This window comes from Plectropomus leopardus, chromosome 2 (assembly GCF_026936395.1).
Source record: "Plectropomus leopardus strain MGB_pleo_1.0 chromosome 2, ASM2693639v1, whole genome shotgun sequence".
Lineage (NCBI taxonomy): Eukaryota > Metazoa > Chordata > Actinopteri > Perciformes > Serranidae > Plectropomus > Plectropomus leopardus.
The window spans coordinates 18,739,758-18,762,300 of NC_142177.1; the positions used below are offsets into that span (position 1 = coordinate 18,739,758).

A 22,543-nucleotide genomic window follows, 5' to 3' on the forward strand; every position below is an offset into this window, starting at 1 on the left:
AATGTGCAATATCTGTGTAAAAAGCGCAATGATATCTTTATAAGGGGCAATACCAATTGGCACAATATACAAAAAGTAGCTTCTGTCTTTTTTATGTAACTTTTAATTTCATTATTATTTGGCATTTATCCCAAACCAACCCATCAAGCAATTTCAAAAAGTCAACAAGTAACAAAAAACAGAACAAACAACAACAGTAACAAAAGCAAAAATAGCAACAGCAACAGCTACACAATTAATAACTAAATAGTCAGTTGAGTCTTTAAATTAGGAAGACAAACAAATAAATAAATAAGAACTTACTATCTTACTGTAGGAAGGAGATATATGAGCGTCAGACAAACTGCTTGCTTTATGTGACCATATTGAGTTATACTCATCTACTGAGCCTATATTCATATTAATTATTTTTTCTAAGTTAGCTATTTTCAACAGTGTATCAGTATTGAACGTGTGGAGCACTGCTGTCTCACCATTACAAAAAAAAGTAATTTTTGGCAACAGCAAAAGTTACAGATATCTACATATTATGCTGTTGGTTAGACAATCTTAACACAACCCCTATTTTACGGAGCACAAACTTTGGTCGCAACACAAATCTCCTGGTTCCTCTGTCTTTTTTCATCTTTTTGTTATATTACTATTTGTAAGGCAGGTGTTGGTGGGTGTAAGTGTGTTTACATGTGTGTCATGTTAATGTAATGTTTTTTTTTAGTAGCTGTATGGCAAAGTTTGCTTTAAAATTTGTGACAACAATGAAGAAATTCTGTTCTATTGTATTACACCGTTGTACAGGGATTGTTCCTGACACCACATGACTGATGTTACCTGTTCATCACAGTGACAGGGTATGGAAACAAACGCTGCTGATGTCTATATTGGTAATATTGCACTTGAATCTAACTTTGCCCCTTCCACCTCAAAACGCTGACACTGTTAAAACAAAACAAAAATCAAAAATCATAGGGACTGTTTGTTATTTATGAGAGGGGAATTGTTTGTGCAAAAAGGGGGAGTCATTTTTTTCTTCTAATCACTGGGGAGGGAGTTGTGTTTTTTTGGCTCGGAGGAGGGGCATGCAAATTTAAATGGTTGTATTTTGTATTTCTTTTACTGCTGTTTTTTGAAGATAGTATGCCTTCCAAGCCAACACATTTAGAGAACATGTTGTTTTCTTCTATCTTTTATTAGATACTACAGAAAATATTGTTGGATGATTACATCTCCAATGGTAAAAAAAAAAAAAAAAAAAGAAAAACAACAACAACAAAACTGAGCTGAAATTTTTTTTAATGTATTTTACATGTCTCATTTGTAATGTTTCTAAAAATTAAAAGTTTTTTTCAACTTCAGGATTTTGTTTTCAGCTTTTTACTTTCAAGCATCAAAGGGTGGGCTACATTTTAAAATCTTACAACTAATTTATGGTGGAGGGTCACTCAGGGAGGTTCAAGAAAAAATATTGTGGCATTGGGGAAGACAAAGTCACATCCCAGCCACTCTGATAAATAAAGAGCTGTCCCATTGAATCTTGTTTGTTTATCGGCTGAATAGCAGTAACTTACAGTTTTATGCAAAGGTTCCTTTGTACTGTTGTACAACTTTTTAAAACCGCATACTTTAATTATAATACAGCCTATTTTTTAGTAAAAAGCTAACAGCTCCTCATTAAGCACGGTTGCCTTCAAGTGCTCCTCATAAATTCCTGCTTCTCAGGCGAAAATGTGCGCACTTTCGTTGCGTGTGATTTGGCTTGAGAGTAAAATCATACAAAGGACTATAACATGAAAGGCCACATTATATGGTATTACAAATGAATTTTAATGGTAGAAAATTTTTTCCCAGCTATGCGTCCTGTAATGTCACGTCACTGTCAGGACAATTTTAGGGTTATCTATATGTCCAGCGCGCTCTCATTTCTGTCTAATGACCCGTGAAGGCAGCACCGTTAATGACAAAAGATGAAGCGTGCTGTTAGAGAGGATGAAGGCGGAGTGAGAGCACTCACTCCCGTCCGTCTGCTGATGGGACGAGTCGTACTTTAACGTGAGATCCGCTGTTTTTTATTTAACTTTTTCTTTCCTAACCAAATGTTTGCATGACACGAGTCATGTTTGTAAATAAGCAAGCAACGAAACAATGCTTCATCGACTGGTTGTGTGATGAAAATGAAAACAGATATGAACTGTTAAAGTACTTGGTATCAGGAGGTCATTTTCTTTCAGAATTTTAAAAGGAAACTATCATTACATTTAATTCATGGTATTTAATTATTTCTGGATGTGTATTTCATTTTTTTCTTTTACTCTTTGCGTTGTGTTTTATGTATTTCTTGTTTTAAAACTGGATTCATGTTCACTGATTGTTTACTTTTTATGCTTAATGTGCCCTTTGTTGTCAATTATCTTTTGTTGTATTTTTCTGCAAAATTTTAGTTTAGATTTGTGTTTTCATATGTTTGCTTGGGCGTCCGATTGTATAAGCCTCTGGCTTCTTGACCTCTCCTGACACATTTCTTATTGTTATTATTCCGGATTTTATGAGTTGTTTTTTTAAAAAAATTGTGTGTAAATTAACTAAACTAAAATATAAAAGAGCCTGCATGTTGATGTTCACAATAATGTGTACTATTATCAGTGAAAATATAAAAATGACTAGATATGTAGATACATTCAAGTGTATTTAAAATATGGAACAGGGCATATTAATGAACATTTACGTTTGAATATAAACTCAGTAGATCTCGGAGTGATTATATTGATGCCATTCCCACTGAGTGTGTTTGATATATTATGGGTGGCTGACTCCATGGTCGTTGTGTGGAGTTGGTAGTCCTCTCTGTGAGTGGGTGAGACAGATTTGCATCTTCACCGTCTCCACTTCTTTGGTCCTACTACCGTTTCCGTTTATGCTAACCGCTAAGCTAGCTGCATTAGCTCCTCCTCGTACAGTGAAGTGGTACCTGTGGGGACTACATTGCCAAGGAACTATCTGTGAAATATTATTACCACAAAAGTGTACGTGTGTGTGTTTTGCTGTCCCACCTAACGGTTAACATAGCGACACACGGCTCTCATCTCAGAGGAACAATTTCAGCGTACAGGACACAGAAATCACAGAGGAACCGTGAAGCTAACTGTGGCTAACGTTACCCCCGCTTTCTGTTTCAGTGTTACTACTCCAGCTGTTGGTGCTAACGGTATGTGATATGTCACTAAACTAATGTTACGTGTTAAAAAATAATTTCAGATAAGAAGTACATTCAGTAACAGCACATTTAGCAGTGGGGGCTAGCTTGTGTCGTTAACGTTGTGCTTGCAGGATAATATTGGCTGCAACCCAGTGCTAGCTACTTCACCAAGGCTATGTGATTCATGAAAGCTAGCGATAGCGTTTACCAGACTCATTATTTTATATTTTATACACTCTAACATGCTTTGCTGAGTAAACGCAACTTTGAATCTCTGATCAAAAGTTGTTGCTGTTCACCTGGAAACATATGTCTGAGAAGCTTGTTGCTAAGCTAATATTACCTTACAGTAACCATTGAGCTGGGTTAAGGTTGCACACTGTGCTGGACAGACGGCGTGTTTACATTTTCTAAGCAGTGTCATCTTTTTCTAGGTTCTCCCATAAGAAGCTGAGCAGCTGTCAACCACCCTGACTGTTCATCTGCCTGCCCAAACCTCTGTGCCCAAGGTCAGGTGGCTGCATCCACCTTCTGTGTGAAAATACATCACTTTAAATGGGATGCAAGTGCGACTGTAGAGGTTATTTTATTGATCTCCAGCAGAACACTTTGAACAGTTTGTAGCCTGCACTGGTGCATCAATGAACGAGGAACCACCTGAGACCCCGTTCCCCGGCAGTGAGCCTGTGGAAGAAGACGTGGAAGAAGATGTGGAAGAAGATGTGGAACAAAGCACAGACGAAAAAAGAGAAGAGAAGAACAGCAGCGAAGCAGAAAACACCTCTGAGTCGCCTCTAGCACAGGAGCCTGTGGCACTCCTAGAAAGTCCAGAGACAAAGGAAAACCCTAGCTCAGATCCTGTGAAGGAAATTCCAGGAGATGCAAAAGATGAGGCTAAGGCCACTAGTGGTGAGCCTCCTGTTGACTGGTTCGAGCCTCTTGAGGATGATGATGATGACTTTGGTAGGAATGAAGAAGAAGAAAGCTTGGCAGGAGAAAGTGAAAAGAGCGAGAGCGTGGGAGGCGGCGAGCAGAGCATGAAAAGGGTTTATCAGTAGGTTGAATAATGTTGAATTACAGCAATCTGTGGTCATGTAGTAATGAGGGATGCACAATATCTGTATCGGTCGATATCAGATGTAAAATGCAATGTCAGAATCGGCCAACATGCTTATTGCTGCCAATATCACAACCTAATTTTTTTTCTTTTCTCACTGACAGTGAACATGTACAAAACATCAACCCTAAATTGAGGTGTTTTTTCTTGTTATATGAAGTTGCTTCCACTACAAAAGAGACTTGATGATCACTTAAATTAGGTGGGGGAAAAGTGGATATATCAACATCGGTTATTGGCCAAATGAGTTGCTATATTTTGGCATATCGGATATTAACAAAAAATCCAATATCGTGCATCCCTAGTAATAATAGGGAAATATGCTGTCACATGGTTGTCTGCTGAGTCCTTATATTTTAGTCAGTAGTCTGATAAAGAACAGCATTATCTTTCAGTTAGATTTGGATATTTATATCCAAGTGCAAACAAAGTGTATTTAGTTAAAGGGAGTGGTGTAACGATGATGTCCACTAGCAAGGTGTTTATATAGCTGCTTGCTTGGAAATGGGACATAATCATGTGTGTCGAGATTAATTCAGGGTTCCCGCAGATTCTTAAAAGTCGTACAAGGCATTGGATTTATTAATCTGAAAACAAGGCCTTAATTGGTATTAAAATATCGTAAATCCATCGTTCAGAAGTCTTTGAAATGCTAAGACATTTCATGGTTTTTGTTTGATGTTGCATGGAAAAATCTTAGAATAATTCATTTTTAAAAATAATAAGAATTTACAGAATTCCATTTGCATTAACGTCACCAAAAAGTAATGTTTTATGTTACAATAAATATTTTGGCAAACTGCTGCCTGATAATAAGTAAGTAATGTCGGTTCAAGTTTTTTTTTTTTTTTTTTTCAATTTCGGTTATTGTAATCTTAAATTGAATTCACACTGTAATTAAGTCGTTAAGTCTTTAAACATCATTAATCCCACTTGCCTTTAGCTGTTAAATGCAGGTCTTCAGAGAACTGCCAATTGGACATCCGAGGGCTTTTGAATGTCTTGTTATTTGTTGAACAACTGTCACTTGATCAAAGAATCATCTAATCTCAAACTTCCAGGCGAACCTGCTTCAATCTATTGAAACTAAGCAGCTATACAACAAAACATCACTTAGCGTATTAACATCATCTTGGATGGCTTCATGTGCAGTCTGTTTCTCCCATGTGGTGTTTACATTTCTAATATGTATTCTTCCCATCTCCTTTATATTAAGGCTTCAGTTTCCCCGCCGTAAGCGAACGCACCCTGATGAAGGATGGGACGAATGGCCAATACTGGGAGAGGGTTGGAAACGCAAAGAAGTTGTTCGGCGCTCAGGTTCCAGCATAGGACAGAAGGATGTTTACTACATGAGGTAAATACTGCAAATGTAAATGAATGTACAGCTGTTTATAATTCAGAGGGCAGAATACACTTATCATATATTTTCTTTGTGGTCAACTGTTTTGATGGTAGTGTTGAGATTTCCCTTTTTTTTCTTTTTAAATTTCTTTCTGCCACTTCTTTTACTCTTTGTAGTTTGCAATCAGTCACTTAACTTTGTTGGCTAAGCAATATGATAAAAAAATCAGTATCATGTAAACCGTATGTATATACCACAAAGAATGAATAGGTGATAATAATACATTTTAGAGCCTAGATTTAGCCTAAAGTCTTAATATTAGCTTGTATAAGTTTCTCAGATCTTTTCTTTTATATGATTGTAGTTTGAATATTTTTAGGTTTCAACAGGTTAGACACTATAATTAACTTGCATGTTTTCTTTTTTTCACATTTAAAATATCATAATTTTAATCAAAAAAGTGACCAGCAGATACATCCATGATAAAAATGTAATTTAGTTGCTGCTACAATCCATTTTTAAAGGGGGTTTAAGGTCCATAGTGTAGGATTTACGAGTATCTGTTGGCAGACATGGAATATAATATTCATAAGTATGTTGTCATTTGTGTATAATTACATGAAACTAGTAGTTGTCGTTTTTTTCCTAGAATGAGATGTTTAATGTGTTTTGTGTCTGCTACATTACCTGAAGGCCGCCAGCCACATGCTTAGAAAGAGAGGGGTGAGGGGAGCGGTATTCAGTTACAGCTAGATTTCACTAAATCCTACACACTGCTACTTTAAATGAAAAATTATATTCTCTCTCTAAGAAGCAGAGGCATGGGACTGGATGACAACTGGAAGTTGTAGTGTTTAGTAGTTTTCATCCAGCTTTTTCCAGTTGTAATTGTTTTTTTTTTTTTCTTTGCAGTCCACGCGGTGATCGAGTGAGAAGCCGAGTAGAACTGGCTGGAGTGCTGGATCTGGACTTGTCAAACTTTGAGTACAAGACGGGAAAATTTTACGAGGGAGAAGCGCCACCCGTTAGAATTCGACACAGAGGGAAGGTATTGTCCTCTTTTATCACTCAAAGAGAAACCATGCCCTAGCGCCATATCATTAGTTCATTATTATTATAATTTTATTGCTTTCCAATTTGTCATATGGCCATATACTCAATGGTGTCAATCCGTGTAATGTAGGTAAAGGCCAGGTAACATACACAAACACTGCGTGCTGCACATGTAACGTTACGTAGTTGAAGACTTGCCATGATGACAGTGCTCCGTCTGGTAACATTACATCTATAGTATTTAAGGGAGTGCTGAGGGATTTCAATTTGACACCTGATAACTGACCTTTTATTGGCTTTATCCATATTACATAATATCGATCAGGGATAACCGAGCCCCAAATCAACCCAGCCTCAGCAAACTGTGAAAAAAATAAAATGACAGTGTTTCAAATTTGGATTTATGCTGATGTGTGACAATTGTTGATGCTTTTTATTATGCGTGTAAGACCCTAAATTACATATTAAGAAAGCTTTGGATGATTTTGGGTTGTAGTAGTAGACCTATTATCCTGGTTTCTGTCTTCGAGAGAGAGTAACCCATGTTCACAAATATTCACTAAACTTGGGAATAATATTTTAGAATTCATAATTTAGGTGATGTTCCCCTTTAAAACTTACAACATTTAAGATGCGTGAATCTCACAGTCACTTTTCTTCTCTTTTTTTATCTGATAGAGAAAGATACGGGAGCGCTCTTCCTCAGAGTCCAGCATGATGGAGAGAGGAGAGGGGGCCGACACTCCAGACTCACACCACAGGCTCACCCCCATTCAGGGGCCCAAAACCTCTCCATACAACCAGACGAGTCTCTCCGCGCACAGTACAGTTGCAATTCCAAATGCAAGCACCCGTAAGGAGGAAAAATCAGATGAAGATAGAATTAAACTTCCTCCTCCGTCATCCTCCAGAGTGTTCTTGCAACCCGCCATAAATGGAGAAATTGGGTCAGAGGAAAACACACTGTGAGTCCATTATTACTTCTGTTTGTATGTTAGTTATTTAAATGGTCTGTGTGCGAAGATTTAGAGCATTAACGCAGCAACAAACCACAATTTGCTAATAATGGGAAGCTTACATTTGAAATGTAATAGGTTACAGATTACTAGTTACCCTTCCTAAAATGTAATAAGTAATCTAACTATTGTAATTACTTTAAGATAAGATGGTACTTTATTGTCAGATCACGGAAATTGACTTGCATCCTTAAACGGTCAAACAATCAACAGAATGACATAAAAACAAGAAAAACAAAGACATCTGTAAGGTCGCCCTCCAGCAGTCATCAAGAAGACTGCAGGAAGCGACTATATGACCCTCTGACAAACACTGTTAAAACAAGTCTCCAGCTGAGCAGCGCCTCTTCTAATGCCTTTATCAGAGAAATGTAACTTGTTACATTTGATTAATGTGAATTACTTTTCAAACAGTTGTTTTCATCTGGGCAATAAAGCTGAAAAATGTCCAGAAATTGGGTGTACCAAAATAATTCCCGCATGACAAAAAGATGCAAAGCAGCAGAATGAATGTTGAAGTCTATATATTATTTTTTTTCAACCTAAAATATATTAGGATACAACCTTTTGATTGGTAACTGTAATTTGATTACATATTTTCTCTGTAACTGATTACAATTAAATTTACTTTTTAATTCAATTACATGTAACTAATTACTTTTAAAACGGTTATTATAATGGCGTGTCAGTAGAGCTGAGGGGGGGCTGACATTTTTTGGGGGAAACCTGTGGGTCACAGGAATCCTGTGGCATTCCTCAGTTCACTATTCGTCACGTGACTGGGACTGGACAGGGAAAAAAAGTCCCCGTGAGCAGGAGGGACGGTAACACTGGGAATCATAACAACAAAACTGCGCTAGCAATGAGAAGTAAATCAGCAGCTGTTAGCTCGTTTTCACAGAGCGCAGGGACTGCATGCCTGTAAGTACGAGCGCACGCGTCATTTAATGTGAAACATATGGAGTAAATGGATGGTTTGTTAAGATAATACTGTCGCGATCGCGATGCTAATTTCCGTTAGCGTGTTTACGGTAATTCACATTGTGTGTTAGCATCGAGCTATGCGCTGGTTTGTTTGCCACATGGTTGTAGCAGTCAGAATTAGTAACAGCATTATTACTGAGTAGGTTTGCACTTGCCAGGAATTTTCCTTGGTGTTTGGTGCATACAATAAACATATTATTGGCAAATAAATGTAAAGGTAAAGAACATACAAACAGAATAGGAAAAAATAGAATAAATATATGAAAAAGATACTATAAAAATAAATGTGTACATCATAGCTGCTTTGTTAGGAGTTATATCAGCATAATGCTATACTGTAAAACTGATACATGAATATGCATGTGTGTGTATGTGTGTGTATATAAATACATGTATATATATACATAATAAATGCTATTTTCATAATTTTTTTTAAAAACAGCAATGGAATGGGATGAAATGGGAGAAAAATAACTAAAATAAATCAATTGTATATACATACATGCATATGCATACACACACGCACATATATATATATATATATTATATTTAATTTTTATATATATATATTTTACTTTGTCATGGGACTAGGACACATGACAGGAGTTTTTTTCTGGCAGTGGAATGGGACAGGAGTCAAAATCCATTCCAGTGTCACCCTCTTTACTGTATGTGTTGTAATCTGAGTTTCTCTGTGGTGTGTAGTGGTAAGCTGGCTGCATGTGCATTACTTCTCCATAATACATCCATGGTTGGTGCATGTGTGTATTCCACTGGCTAGCTGTTTTCCACTTTTCACCGTACATATAAGGTGGTTACTGCTAATATCAGGATGGCCTTGATGTGGAAGCGTAGCACCCACCCTCCAGTTTCCTTCTGGTTAATACCATAAGCTCTGTCGGCACTGTTGCAGTTGTTAAGTGTTGTTCATCGAGTTAACACCGTTAGCTGCTAGTCGCTGACTCAGCCATCTCCATGTTGAGAACCGTGTCCAGACAACTCATACTTTTTGAATTTAACACAGAGCCCCTTTAATCATATTATTAAAACTGATGATGTAATCACCAAGTCACTTTAACTCATCACAAGCATACTCTTTTGATTGAATTGAAATACTAAAGATACTTACAGATGGACTGAGCATTATCATGTTTCCCTGCAGGGTCTGTGCCCGATGTGGCATTTCCTTTACAGGCACATGGTATGACAAACAAAGGAAAAGGCCTTGCTGTCCCAGTTGTTGGGGTATGTCAATTTATGAGTGTATTTTATAAATAGGAAAAAACCATGGATATAGCTGAGGTGTGGTACTCACTCTACAATCTTTATTTCTTTATAATTACAGCGGCCTCAAAGACCAAGGAGCATCCAATGGTTCGTTTCAGAAAGGTAAAGCATTGTCCATGAACAACTGCATTTTAGCCACTTTAACTAGGCAAAAATATAGAATATTAATAACACATTGTTAAACCACAAATTCAGAATGTTTTGTTTTTTAATGACAAAATTCCATTGTTGAAACTGACTGGACATTAGGGCTGGGCGATTAATCGAAAAGTAATCGAAACCGACTTCAGAACCTCAAACCGGCGTAATCTTGCCCATGTCGGTTATTTCAATTATATAAAAATTCAGTTAATCCTTTCCCCGTAAGGTCTGCCAACTTTCACTCATCTGGCATGATTCTCATGCTCTCAGGACACCAAAGAAAATCTCATGGCAAAACACTGCGACAGCAGAAGAGTTGAATAATTGTATAATGCAGTGAACAAATTTGACTCTACAATACAGTATTTGACAGCCGAGTCGTATGTGCTTCCACAGCGTTTGATTATCACGGATCAAACAGCTGATGGTCTGACAGAGCTGCACGGTTAGAATGAGACAGACTTTCAGAGCGGAGCTTCTCCTCACAGCACCAAAGTGCCTGAATGAACAAACAGCCAAATACTCAGCAGTGGAAAGCGTCTTCTTTAGACTTCTACATACGATTTTGCTTTAGTTTCAGGTTCAGTCAGACTTTGGATAAAATTACTTAGAAATACCAGGACGCATCACTCCATGTCTCATCTAGCCGGTCGTATTGAGCTCTCGTTATTATTACCAGGGGCAGATGTAGTGATTTGGGGGCCAGGGGCCACAGACACATTGCCTTATTTTCACCCTTTCTCTAACTGCAGTGTTTCCCATTAATTACTAGACTATGGTGGGCTGCATAGTTTAATTTAGTCTCAATGAATGGAGCTGGACTATTAATTACTTGCAGTATTATAATATATACACCATTTGGTTATTTACAGCGCAGTAGTGGCAGAGAGGATCAGCAGAATGTCAGGTGCATTAAAAGCAAAGCTAAACCGTTCACTCTGCTGGGCCTAAAACTCTCTTTCACTTACAAAAATCTGTAAATATCCATCGAGAGATAAAAAGAACTGTGCTGCATTCAGGGACCCACAAAAAATGTTGGATATTAGAGTGACACCACTGACATCGCACCCTCTGTTGTCCTCATCCGCTACTGTCACAGATTCACAGGCAGTCTGTGGGAAACACTGAACTGAGAATGTTTGCAGCTATAGAAGGATAGGCCTACTCAAACCTTTTTTTCCCAAAGTAAAACGATTGATCCAGGTAAAATGTTCAGTTAATCATGATATTGATTTTAGGTATAATCGCCCAGCCCTACTGGAAATGAAAGTTAGTTTTTTCACCTTGTATAGAGAAAAGCTGAAAACTCATATTTTTCAGCACAAAGAACACACATTTCCTCAGTTTTTCTAGAATTAGGATAAAGAAATGTTCTAAAAAATAAAGAAAAATGGATATTATAAATAAACAAACTTGCTGTTTTATCTTTTGAATGTTAAATTTAGTGGATTCCTTGTGGTCAATGTGTGGGATGCCTCAACACAATGAATTGTGGGCAGTGTGCAAACTGCAAGCACGGCCTGCAGAGCCCAGAGTCCCGGAAACGCATATGTCGGAAACGCAAATGCATATGTCCAATTCGCAAGGTACGCTGCTGGTTACTTAACAGTTATTCTTTATTTGTATATATTGTTTGTTATGTTAGTTTTGCATTTATGATTTTTTTTCTGTTGCTCCATCAGAGCCCTGGAAGTGCTGGCTTCCTGCCACAGAGGCCTTATGACATTCCTGAAACGTTTGATGATAGCATGAGTTTCCAGGTAATAAAAGCTTGTATTATCCACTAAAATGCACGTGTGTACTGTTCTTGCTGTAGGGCCAAAGATCTCACAAGGCATCTGAAGATTTTCATGGTTCCTACTGCTCTGTTGTTAAGTCAGTATTGATTATTGGCTTTGTTTTTGAGATAAAGAATGTTAAAATACAATCACTACTGCCAACAATGTTCTGTTTTCCTGTATATTCACAGTCAAGGTCAGTTTTTTTCAGTTATGTAAAATGTTCAGATAGTTATTCCAAGTTCTAACCAAATTATCTTATTTTACAGAGTATACAGAGTGAAATTACAGACTCACAGGTAACTTTTTGTAATAAAAGACTAATTTCTCAGCATATGACCAAAATACTTAATATTATTGCTAAAACTTTTCCCCACTCTCATTCATGATGTTTTGTTCACACAGCACCCAAGTCTCAAAAGCAGCGACACAGAGAACTTCTCAGTCAACGTGGACCTTGATGATGACGAGGACATGTCAACTGACGATGACGATGATGTGAGGGTTTTTTTCGTTGTTTTTAATCCATTGTCCTACAGGCAGGAAGAAATAATTTCCTTTAGTGACACAAAAAAAATCTATTTTGATGGATAGATTCACGCCTTTTAGGCCTGAGTGGTGGCGAGTGAAAGTTGTCCAGTTCTCCAGGAGCAACAATACTCATAATTACCATAACAGCGGTGGCAAACAGAAACTTTGCAAGCCAGATCTTTGGTTTTTGACTGTCTTTAAAGATGAATTTTAAGTGTCGTGCAGGTGTACTTTTAGTACAGTCACTAAGCTATCAAAATGTAGTGCAAATTTTAACAGTTTTTTTAAAGAATATCTGCAAAACAAAATGCAGATAATGCTTCTTCACTGGCACTGTGCTGAGATTCCCAAAATACTCATATTTAGATCAGATGTCTTTGGAAAATATTCTTGACTATATTATTGCTGCGCAGCAAGAATATAGCTGTATATGTATGTATACAGCCATAAGGCACCCTATATTTTTATTAGGAAAGTAGACCTATAATAATACCCTTTGTTTACACTGTGACTCAGGTGTCAGCTCAGTAATGCACGTGATTGGAATTCATTGAAAAGGCACTGCAAAGATTATTTGTTTTGTTTTCATGATCTTTTGGACTAGTTTGGCAAACGTTTGACAACAGTATTAAGATGCAGGTTCCCAGTGTGTATACTTGGTGATACATATACATAACTGGTGTTTGTAAACATGCATGCATAGCGCTGGTCGGTAAAACCATTATCCTCACTCAACATATAGGGCTAGAACAGCAGGGGGCAGTCACGGGGAGCTGTCGTGCATCACCGATCGACAAGAATAAACCGATCAGCAAAAGAGTGATCAACCCACACTCTAAGAAAACAACACAAATATGCTTTTGGGCATAAGTGTAAAAAAGTACAGGTTTGAAAAAGAGCTTGACACTGGGATTAGACAATTTTTTTTGTGGTACATTTTCATTTGAGGTGTTTAATGACAAATCATAATTAACCTACATAAAAGTCACCATTTACTTTGAAGGGAAAATTTGAGATGTTGCAAAGCTAGATAGTGTTGCCAGAAAACTATCCAACATTAATTTATGCAATTTCTTGCTTTAATCACATTGAACACAAGTGAGATCCAGAGACTCGACTGGCTAGATTGTGCATGCACATGTTAAAGGTGTTTACAGCGAGTCATTACATAGGCAACTTCAGCTAGCTAAACATGTGTGCAACTAAGTTCACTCAAGAATACTGACTAAAATTATACAGAAAGCAATCTCAAATTTCAACTTTAAAGAAATGGCTGCTTTTATGTAGGTTAAATAATTAATTAACTGACGTTACTTACCTGTGTAGCACAGATCATCTGATAGTGGTGTCCAGTTCTCAGCTGTTATCCAGCTGAACATCCACCTTTCATGGTGATGTTCAGGAGGAAATCTGTGCCGTTATATTTAGTATGGATGCACAATAATATTAGCACGTCATTGGTACCAGCAGATATTTGCTTTAAAATGAAATAACAGAATCTGCCAACATGCTTATTTCTGCTGATATCGCAAACCTCTTTTTTTTTTTTTTTAATTTAACATGTTCAAAACATGACCCTTAAATTGAAGTATTGTCTTATTTTGCACAATGAGTGAAAATTACACACATGGAAAAGCATTGTGTGTTATGTCTCCATCTACTGGCGGGCCATCGTGATAAGAGTATGCATAATATAGTGTTAATTCCACTACAGAAGAGATTTTGGGTTTTTTTTTTTTTGGTTTTTTTTAAAAAGTGGATATATCAATATCGACCAAATTAGTTGTTATATATCAGCATATGGAATATCAGCAAAAAATCCAACATTGTGCTCCCTAAATATTTTGCTACCCCTCTACTTGTACCGCACAAGAAACCGTACCGTCGTCGGCGCTGACGGTGTTTTGCCCAGAAGCAAACACGTCATCACTCTGTGACGTCAGCGCGTTAAATGCGTTGAAAGATGCGCCTCCATAACAGCTAAAATGTCTCGGTCTCCGACGAAAGAAGTGGTGAGTAGATAATAACGCATTTCCCTGTGTTTGGACCTCTCAAGTTATCGTGAGGATTCACATTTAGAAATTATGGGATTTGTGTCTGTCTGAAAGGGGGTCGTATGGCGGCTGTGGCGCTTGGCTCATCTGGTTTGTAGCCTATCGTCGCAGTTAGCTAGGTTAAATTTTTAGCGGGCTAGACGACAGCATGTTGTCGGTTGCGTGGTGACGGTACTGATAGCCTGTCATTTCTCTAATAACGTAACGCTGACACAGACGTTTATGGGCTTGTATTTTTGGCTTATTTGGTTTATTTAATAGTCACTACATGTTTGTAACCATGTAGACAAAGTCATTAAAATGCGCAACATTTGTGAAAAGTGCATAAGAATGAGTAGTGGTATAAGAAATGTACCAGATGCATCCAACAGTCTCCACACAGAGCTGACGTTTTCCTCACTTCACTACATTGCAGTGTTTTTGTTTTATCTGCAACATGTTTTCCCTCAAATTTCTCTGGTTTCAACGTATTGGTTTTTTTCATGCGCTTTTTGAAAATATGGATCAAAACAGGTGGCTGGAAATGCATTAACTTTGCCATATAAAGTTGCACAGATTGTTATGACTGAGTATTTGGGTTCTTATTTCTCCATGGTTGTATTTGGTTTGTATAAAGAGGTGTCTTATCAGTCTTCTGTTGTCAACATTAACTTTTCTACTGGCAGTGTTATAGTAATTACATAAAACATGTCTCTTTTATTCTTTGTTATATATTTGTCTACAGTGGCATAAGAAGCGAAAGCGGCGATCCTGTGGAGAGTGTAAAGCCTGTCTCTGCAGGAAAGACTGCGGCACATGTGATTTCTGCATAGACAAGCCCAAGTTTGGAGGCAGCAACAAGAAGAGGCAGAAGTGTCGACTTCGTCAGTGTCAGAGACAGGCAATGGTAAGTATCTACCAATGTTTGATGAAATACTTTCCTACTCTAGTGAAGTAGAAGTGTGGATTTTAAATATCTCAGTGTAAAATTTGGCAGAGACACCTGCTGCCTTTCCAGATGGGACAAGAGGTCTACGGGCCAGAAAGCTCAATTCTGCCAGGCAGGCCTAGACCTCACTACACATACAGTCGAAAGACAGGTTTTAAGAAAAACAAAGGACCACAAAGTGGCTTGGACTTCACTGACGACGATGATGACAGTAACTTACCTGCGGTGAGTCGCCAGCTCCTTTTGTGATAAAAATTGTTTGAGTTCGTATTTTTTCTTGTTTTGATTTTTTAAAAAACATAACTGCCTGCAGATAAAACCCCAACGTTAAGTAAGAATTTGTGGTTTCTTCATGCTTGGCTTATGTTTCACTGTCGTAGATGAGCTGGAGCGCAGAGGCCGCTAGTGGCAGCAAATACAACTATGAACTGAATGTGAAAAACCCATCAACTATGCAGGTTGGGAAAATAGATTTGTATCTACATTTTTTTGGTCACCTAATGCATGTTTCACTAAACAGAATGTAAACTTAATTTTGTCTTTTGGTAGTTAAGTCAAATTGATTTCGGACAGCAGAATGGACTGCCGGAAAGAGTTTCTCACATCAGCAACCATAACAACTCAGAAATAGTAAGCTTATACTCTTCTTTTTTTTGTTTGTCCTATTAATAATGCACTTTTTTCCACAGAAAATGTGGATTTTGTGATTGGTGATAGTGCTCTGTGTTTAAAGTTCAGGAGCCTTTAGCTTGAAATTACTCACAGTTCTTTTGTGGATAGTCGCACCTGTTTCTTGCTGATACTGTACATATTCTTGCTGTCTGATACGTAAGAGTAACTAAACCCTAGATTTTTGGCTGAAGTGCCTCTACCCTGAAAACTAAAAAATGCCTCTAGAATAAGACTCTCTTTTGTACTGTGGAGGAGGGAAAGGAAGCGGTGTGGTTGATGATGGAAATTGCCACCATATACGTCACCTGCCACCAGTTCAACCAATAGCAAAATGCAATTGCAATAGCCAGGTTTAAGCCAATAGAGGGCAGTCACTATGCATATTCATAACACAATATGTAGACCTCAGGTACTTTGCTCTAAAATGTCAGGATTTGGACTTGAATCTATCAACTACACGACTGATACTCATGTACATTGGTTGTCATTTGAAAAACAGGAGGTTTGGGGTTTATTTTTACTCTTTGATAGCACTAAACCTGACTGATCATGTGTCACCATGGCCTCCTGTTTACGCTTTCCTTCACAAACGCGCCTGGCACCTTGTCCATTTCCTTATGTATCTGTTGCCATGCTGTTCTTTGGCCTGTGGCTCAGTGTGATGAAACCAGGCCTGGTTTCAAGTCTGTTTAGCCAGGATTTTTTTTTTTTTTAGCCAGTCCACGATAATAGGAATCTTTACCTCTGTGATCTGTATGGGTTAATGAATCTTTTTGCAGCGGGTGTGCCTGAGCTGATTTCTGTTGTCCCAGATTGGAGTGGTCCTTCTTCCCCTGTCTCCTGCTCTCTTATTGGCATGTCAGTGTGACAGCACATATGTCAACTAGGGGGCATTTTTGCCTTGGTTGCATAATTTGACAGTGTATGTACAGACAGGAGGCATGAGGAGAGGAAAGAGAGAGGGGTATGACATGCAACAAAGTCAAACTGGGGATGCTACAATTAAATGGTACTTTACCACTTGGCACCCGGCCACCCCCAGAGATAAATTTGATCTTATGAAGGATGCATATTACAACCAAGCAGTTTGTTCTCTCCTTGTCATCGTCTCCTGTTGGCTGTCCTTCACTTTGTTATTGTGGTCACGTGTTGTTGTAGCTTTCTATCACTGTGTTTTTTGAGCCCTGCCTGTGTAAACTAGAAGGAAAGCTCTGTGTTTGCACTGAGTGGATATCTTAACCCAGTCAAATCAAAGAGAAATACTCTGCAGTGTAGATGTCTTGTGCATAACTTTTCACAGATTTTCCTCAAGTGTATCCTGACATATTTGGTATCTTTGGAAACATACGCGTCTCTGCTAGAATTTAAAATAAAGTACTGCAGGTGTGAATGATGCTTGGCTGTACAGCTTGAATTTGTAATATCTGATCCACTGTCAGGCAGTGTATGTCAGTAGAGGTTAAGTGATGCTTGCCACATGGCCCGCTGCTTCGTGCAAATGCAAAACTGCAGTGTTTGGGTTGTTTAGTGTGCAGACAAAAGCCTCCTGGTTCTAATGCAAATACTGACGGTGCACAAATTCTGCTTTCAGTATTGTTTCACGTACAGTGTCTGAATACTAATGATGCAGAAAAATAAAGACACCTAGTTTGGTGATTTTGAATTCAGCAAACAATCTTTTGGCCAAAGATTCAACCCTGTCAAATCATAGTTTTAATAATAATTTTTTTGATTCAAAATAGAAAATGTCACCTTGCTGGCGGAGATTTTCCAATATATTAATTTTACCTTGTCAGAGTAAAAGTTTGTCACTTAAGGATTTAAGTAGACAGCCAAACGAGACATGATTTCTTAAAATACTCTCCGTTTTCGGTATAACCTAAGCTGACGCAGTCTAATACAACAGCCCCGCAATAAATTGTACTTTCAGTGTTTCTGTTTTTCAGATTCTTTGTATCTCCTTCGCAGCTGACCGTCACTCCTGAGGTAGATTATTGATATGTTGATACGTTCACAGCTAATCAGATAAATAGATGAGAGGAGCTATTTGCAGATTTTTGTAAGTGAAAGACAGTTGTAGGCCCAGCAGAATGAACGGTTCAGTTTCACTTTTAATGCGTCTGACGTTCTGCTGCACATCTCTGCCGCTACTGCGCTACGAATAACTCAACAGTGTTTTAACAAGGCTTTTAATTAACAGTCCAGCTCCACTGAGACTATGGTGGGACAAATTAGACTATGGTGGGCTGCCATAGTCTTTGTAATTAATTGGAAACACTGGTGTGGCTGGAGGGCGGACGGTCTGTGTGCTCTGTAAAATTACATTGTTGATTGGAAAAAACAGTGGAATACGGACTTTATCTTGGGCGGGTCTCAGTTTACCTGGACAGGCCGTCCAGGAAGAGAATATGTATGGGAAACACTGACTTTCATGAAGGTTAACATGTTCAGTTTTGTTGAAATTATTTCAGAGAGGAGTTGATTTTATTAAATGTTCAGACGAGTCATTAAAAACACATCTTGGTATATTGCAATGCAACGACAATCCGAACCACATCATCCTAAATGATCGTTAAGTTGAATTGACACCCCTCTGAAAGAGTTTGAACACAGTCTGAACATTAAAAGCTTAATGAAGTGATGATTTATTGCAGGACTGTTGCCTTCGACTGTATTAGTTTTAGCCAGGTGTACCTAATAAAATGGCAGCTGAGTGTAAGCTTTTACTGCTAGCTCAGGCAGTGAGACACCACCACACCAAAGCCGGTTCACACTCAGCTGAGGTGTGGATCCTTCTCACTGTAAAATGTGATGTCATTGGGTAAATATTAGGGTTGTATATCTATCCTGTGATTTGATACATGGTACATGGTCTAATGTAAACGATATCTGTAACAACCTGTTCTCTGCAGTTTAAAACTGATTCGATACAATTTAATGCAGCCAAAATTCATTTTCAGTTTAGCGAATGCTTGATATGATTCGATATTTTTAATTGTGGATAATTCACTGATTAAGTTTTCACTATCTGCAGTAGTTAATATTTGAGTTCATGAGTTCACCCTTCTCAACCCAGAACCAGCTACACAGATGGGATGCAGAGAGATCGTTCATAGGCAGACATGTTCGAAAGCACATTGACGATGAAGAGGACGATGATGAGGATGAAGACGAGGTAGAAGAAGAGGAAGAAGAAGAGGAGTTGCCCATGGTGAGTGACCTGCTAAGACTTGTATTAATGTCAGTTGTCTGAACAGTCACAGGTAAATCAACGATGTTAGCGTATTTATTCCTCCTCTGTTTGTCTCCACAGATCACGCAGATCTTCAGTCTGGCTGATAACCCGTCTGGGAGTGGTACGGACATAGAAGACCAGCTCATGAAACTGCTACACTCTTTGCGCTCCTCTGTAATGCCGATCCTCTGGTATGCCATCATGGTGGAGGGCCCGCAGCTGCAGCTCATCCAGTGCTCAAAACAGTCCAGCCTGACCGACACCATGGTGCTGATCGACCCGGGCTTCTGCTATCAGGTCACCGTCCAAAAGCAGCCGCTGCTGCCCACCCACCCGCTGTATGACAAGTTCCCAGCACGCTTAACCTCTGTGTCTGACGTGGTCAGTCTGCTCTTGGGCCTGGAGAAGTACGTTGTGTGCCAGGGACTGCCCCCAAAAGAGCCGTTATCGAGTAAAGACCCGATCATACTGGAGCGGGCATCAACGTGTGATTTCTTGGTGAAGAGAAGAGTGAGCATCTGTTCCAACTGCAGCGCGCTGCGAGGACTTTAGCTTCGGCAGACGGCCGAACCGAAAACACAGAGTGGAGAGAGACAGTTCTCTGGTTCAACTTTGTTTTATTTTTGTTTCTGTTGATCTTTTGGTGATAATAAAAATGACATTTTACAGATTTACCTCCAGACAGTACTCATAGGATTTGATTATATGAAGATTCACCAAAGGCATTCCAGGAGCTGTGACATTATACTCCAGGCGTTTGTACTCAGATGTTCTCTGTTATGTTGGCGTACGGCTTTTCTTCATGACTGTTACGTCACGTTTTGGGCGTGTGTGTAATGGGTAGAGCTGAAGTCCATCAGCCCTCTGTGTGGTCCGTTTTCTGTTGGTTGATTCACACTCTTACTTGAGGAATCTATCACCCTCACCCCTTCAATGTTATTACACTTGTGAGTAGTCATTTAAACTCAGTTTAGTCTCTCTCGGCCCAAAAATGAAGCTGAAATGATTAGTACTTTACCTTTTTTATCTTTTCACCAGCAACGTTGGACACCATGTCAACAATGTCGTCACAGTTACCAGTGTAGTTAACCAGCAGCCTGAAGTGTTTGGACAAACTAAGTTATGTTTGCATCTTGTCTACCTCTTTCGTTTTATAGTAAAATGTATATTTATAGTAAACTGCCCTGTGGATTATTATTTTTAAAATTGAGTCTAAGTAGATGGAAGAAGCAAAAAAACAAATGAAGAGTAAAAGGTGGGGAAAAAAATCTCTACAAATTGATCAAAATAATACAAATATGAAACACAGTAAGTGAGTGTTCACCACCTTCATTATGACACATGAATTATTAGAGGGGACCGAAGTTTGTTTTAAAATTCACTCAATGAATTTTCCACACTCTTCATCATCATTTTTGGGCTGCAGCAGATGCTTTCCCGCACAAAAGGACATCAGTTGGTTTTGATAAGCATATTTAACATCTGAACAATTGTGAAATTTAACAGTATTGAGACCAGAGTACTTAAACTTCTGTTATTTAATGCTTTGTAGAATGCTTTCCAAAATAATATCCTCAAATGAAACCGGTGGTGTAGCCAATACTCATCTTACAGATGAGGAAATTTTGTAACTATTAGAATGATCGATTGTTTCAAGTGTCTTTAAAACATGTCCATCTCATCTCTGTTATTGACTCGTATAATTATTGTTATTTGGTATTGTATTTTAAACCTTTTGATGGATTTTGTTTCAATTGCAAAATGACATTTTTCTCCTGTCTCCCTTTCCATTGGGATGTTTATGGAGTAACTTGATGACCTTAATTTATGCATTCTTGGCATATAATCAGATTTATTTTTATCTTGGTTTCCTCAAGTAATTGTGCAGATTTTGAAATGTTTGGGATCACAGTTTCCTTAAAAAGCTATTGTTATTAAGTCTTTGAATTAAAACCTATTTAGAGAACTGAAACAAACATTTTTCTGTCTTTGTCTCTCTGAAGACAGTGTGCAAATAAACTTTTATTGCCGACTTGTTTTTTATAATATTTCTCAAATATATTTGATGGATGTTCTACATCTGAAACACACTGAGAGGAATTCAGTGATAATGGACTTCAGAAACTGCTGCTATGTGCCTATATGGTAGACTATGATGTGATGGGACTACAGCGACCTCAGCCAGATAGTGTTTCAGCAGCTCTCTGCGTGGTATGTTTGTTGAGTTAATGGTTTTATTGTTAAGCATTGTTTCAGTTGAAACCACAGCTAATGCCTAGCCCATATTTTAGATTGCTAAAGAGACTTCGATCTGTGGTCCATCAATGTCTGTGTGTTTAAGGTGAAGCATCTCTGAAGCCCACAGAAACTACTTCAGCTGATTTACAGTGGCTTGTTGTGCAGCATAAACACTTACTATCCCCTGGTGTTCCTCTAAAACCAGTGGTTCTCAAACTATGGGGCGGGACCCCCCTGGGGGACTGTAGAGCCACTGCAGGTGGGGCATTGATGACCAGGGGAAGAATATGGAGTGAAACAAAGCCGAATTATTTATTTGGGGAAAATCAACACACTGTATACATGACATCTATCGCATGTCTGTCCCTCTGAGGAGAGGGGTCCTTCCTCGGTTGCTCTTTTGAGGTTTCTACCATTCAGTTAAACAGTTTTTTGGGGGGTAATTTTCCTCATCCACAGTGAGGGTCCCAGGACAGAGGCATGACATAAGATGTAAAGCCCCCTTAGTCAAATTGTAATTTGTGACTATGGGCTTTGTAAATAAAATGGAAATTAATTGACATAAGAGTTTCCCCATGTGATCATGCTGACATCTATTTCACTATCATCCAAAATAAATCCTTTATTAGTTACCTCCCCAATTATTATTAGCGACTGATAAGAATGAAACGGGCGAGAGTGAGCTTTTTTGTATTCTGGTGGGCAGCATGACAAAAAAAGTTTGAGAACCATTGTTGCAAAGAAAACGGAAGGCTCCATTAAAAAAATGTTATGCTTCATAATTAGGCACCTTGAAGTTGGTTTCATACTTTCTTTTAATATTTTTTTATTATTATTATTATTTATTTAATTAAAATATATATCCTGTGGTTTGAATCACAAAGTATTATTATTATTGTTATCATTATTGTGCTTTTTTCATTGTTATCTTAACAGCGAGATGTAAAAATGTTTTTTTCAGTTCATAATTGTCT

The 22,543-nt window shown here is 38.3% G+C and overlaps 1 protein-coding gene across 5 annotated transcripts; it reads left to right on the forward strand.

Moving 5' to 3' along the window:
• The first annotated feature begins 2,881 nt into the window (after window positions 1-2,881).
• mbd1b (methyl-CpG binding domain protein 1b) lies at window positions 2,882-21,363 on the forward strand. Of its 5 annotated transcripts, none has more exons than XM_088087161.1 (17): window positions 2,883-3,199; window positions 3,625-4,244; window positions 5,524-5,664; window positions 6,565-6,700; window positions 7,384-7,670; window positions 9,868-9,950; window positions 10,051-10,094; window positions 11,579-11,719; window positions 11,816-11,893; window positions 12,181-12,210; window positions 12,317-12,409; window positions 15,221-15,382; window positions 15,458-15,649; window positions 15,805-15,882; window positions 15,974-16,054; window positions 19,173-19,307; window positions 19,410-21,363. In XM_088087161.1, exons 2-17 carry the CDS (start codon window positions 3,832-3,834, stop codon window positions 19,881-19,883), a joined length of 2,568 nt encoding a protein of 855 aa, XP_087943287.1. In that variant the 5' UTR covers window positions 2,883-3,199; window positions 3,625-3,831; the 3' UTR covers window positions 19,884-21,363. The 5 variants fall into 5 exon arrangements, with proteins under 5 accessions (XP_087943301.1, XP_087943311.1, XP_087943287.1 ...); XM_042503572.2 differs by having other exon boundaries at window positions 2,884-3,199; window positions 15,473-15,649; XM_088087175.1 differs by lacking the exon at window positions 15,974-16,054 and having other exon boundaries at window positions 2,882-3,199.
• The last annotated feature ends 1,180 nt before the right edge of the window (window positions 21,364-22,543 follow it).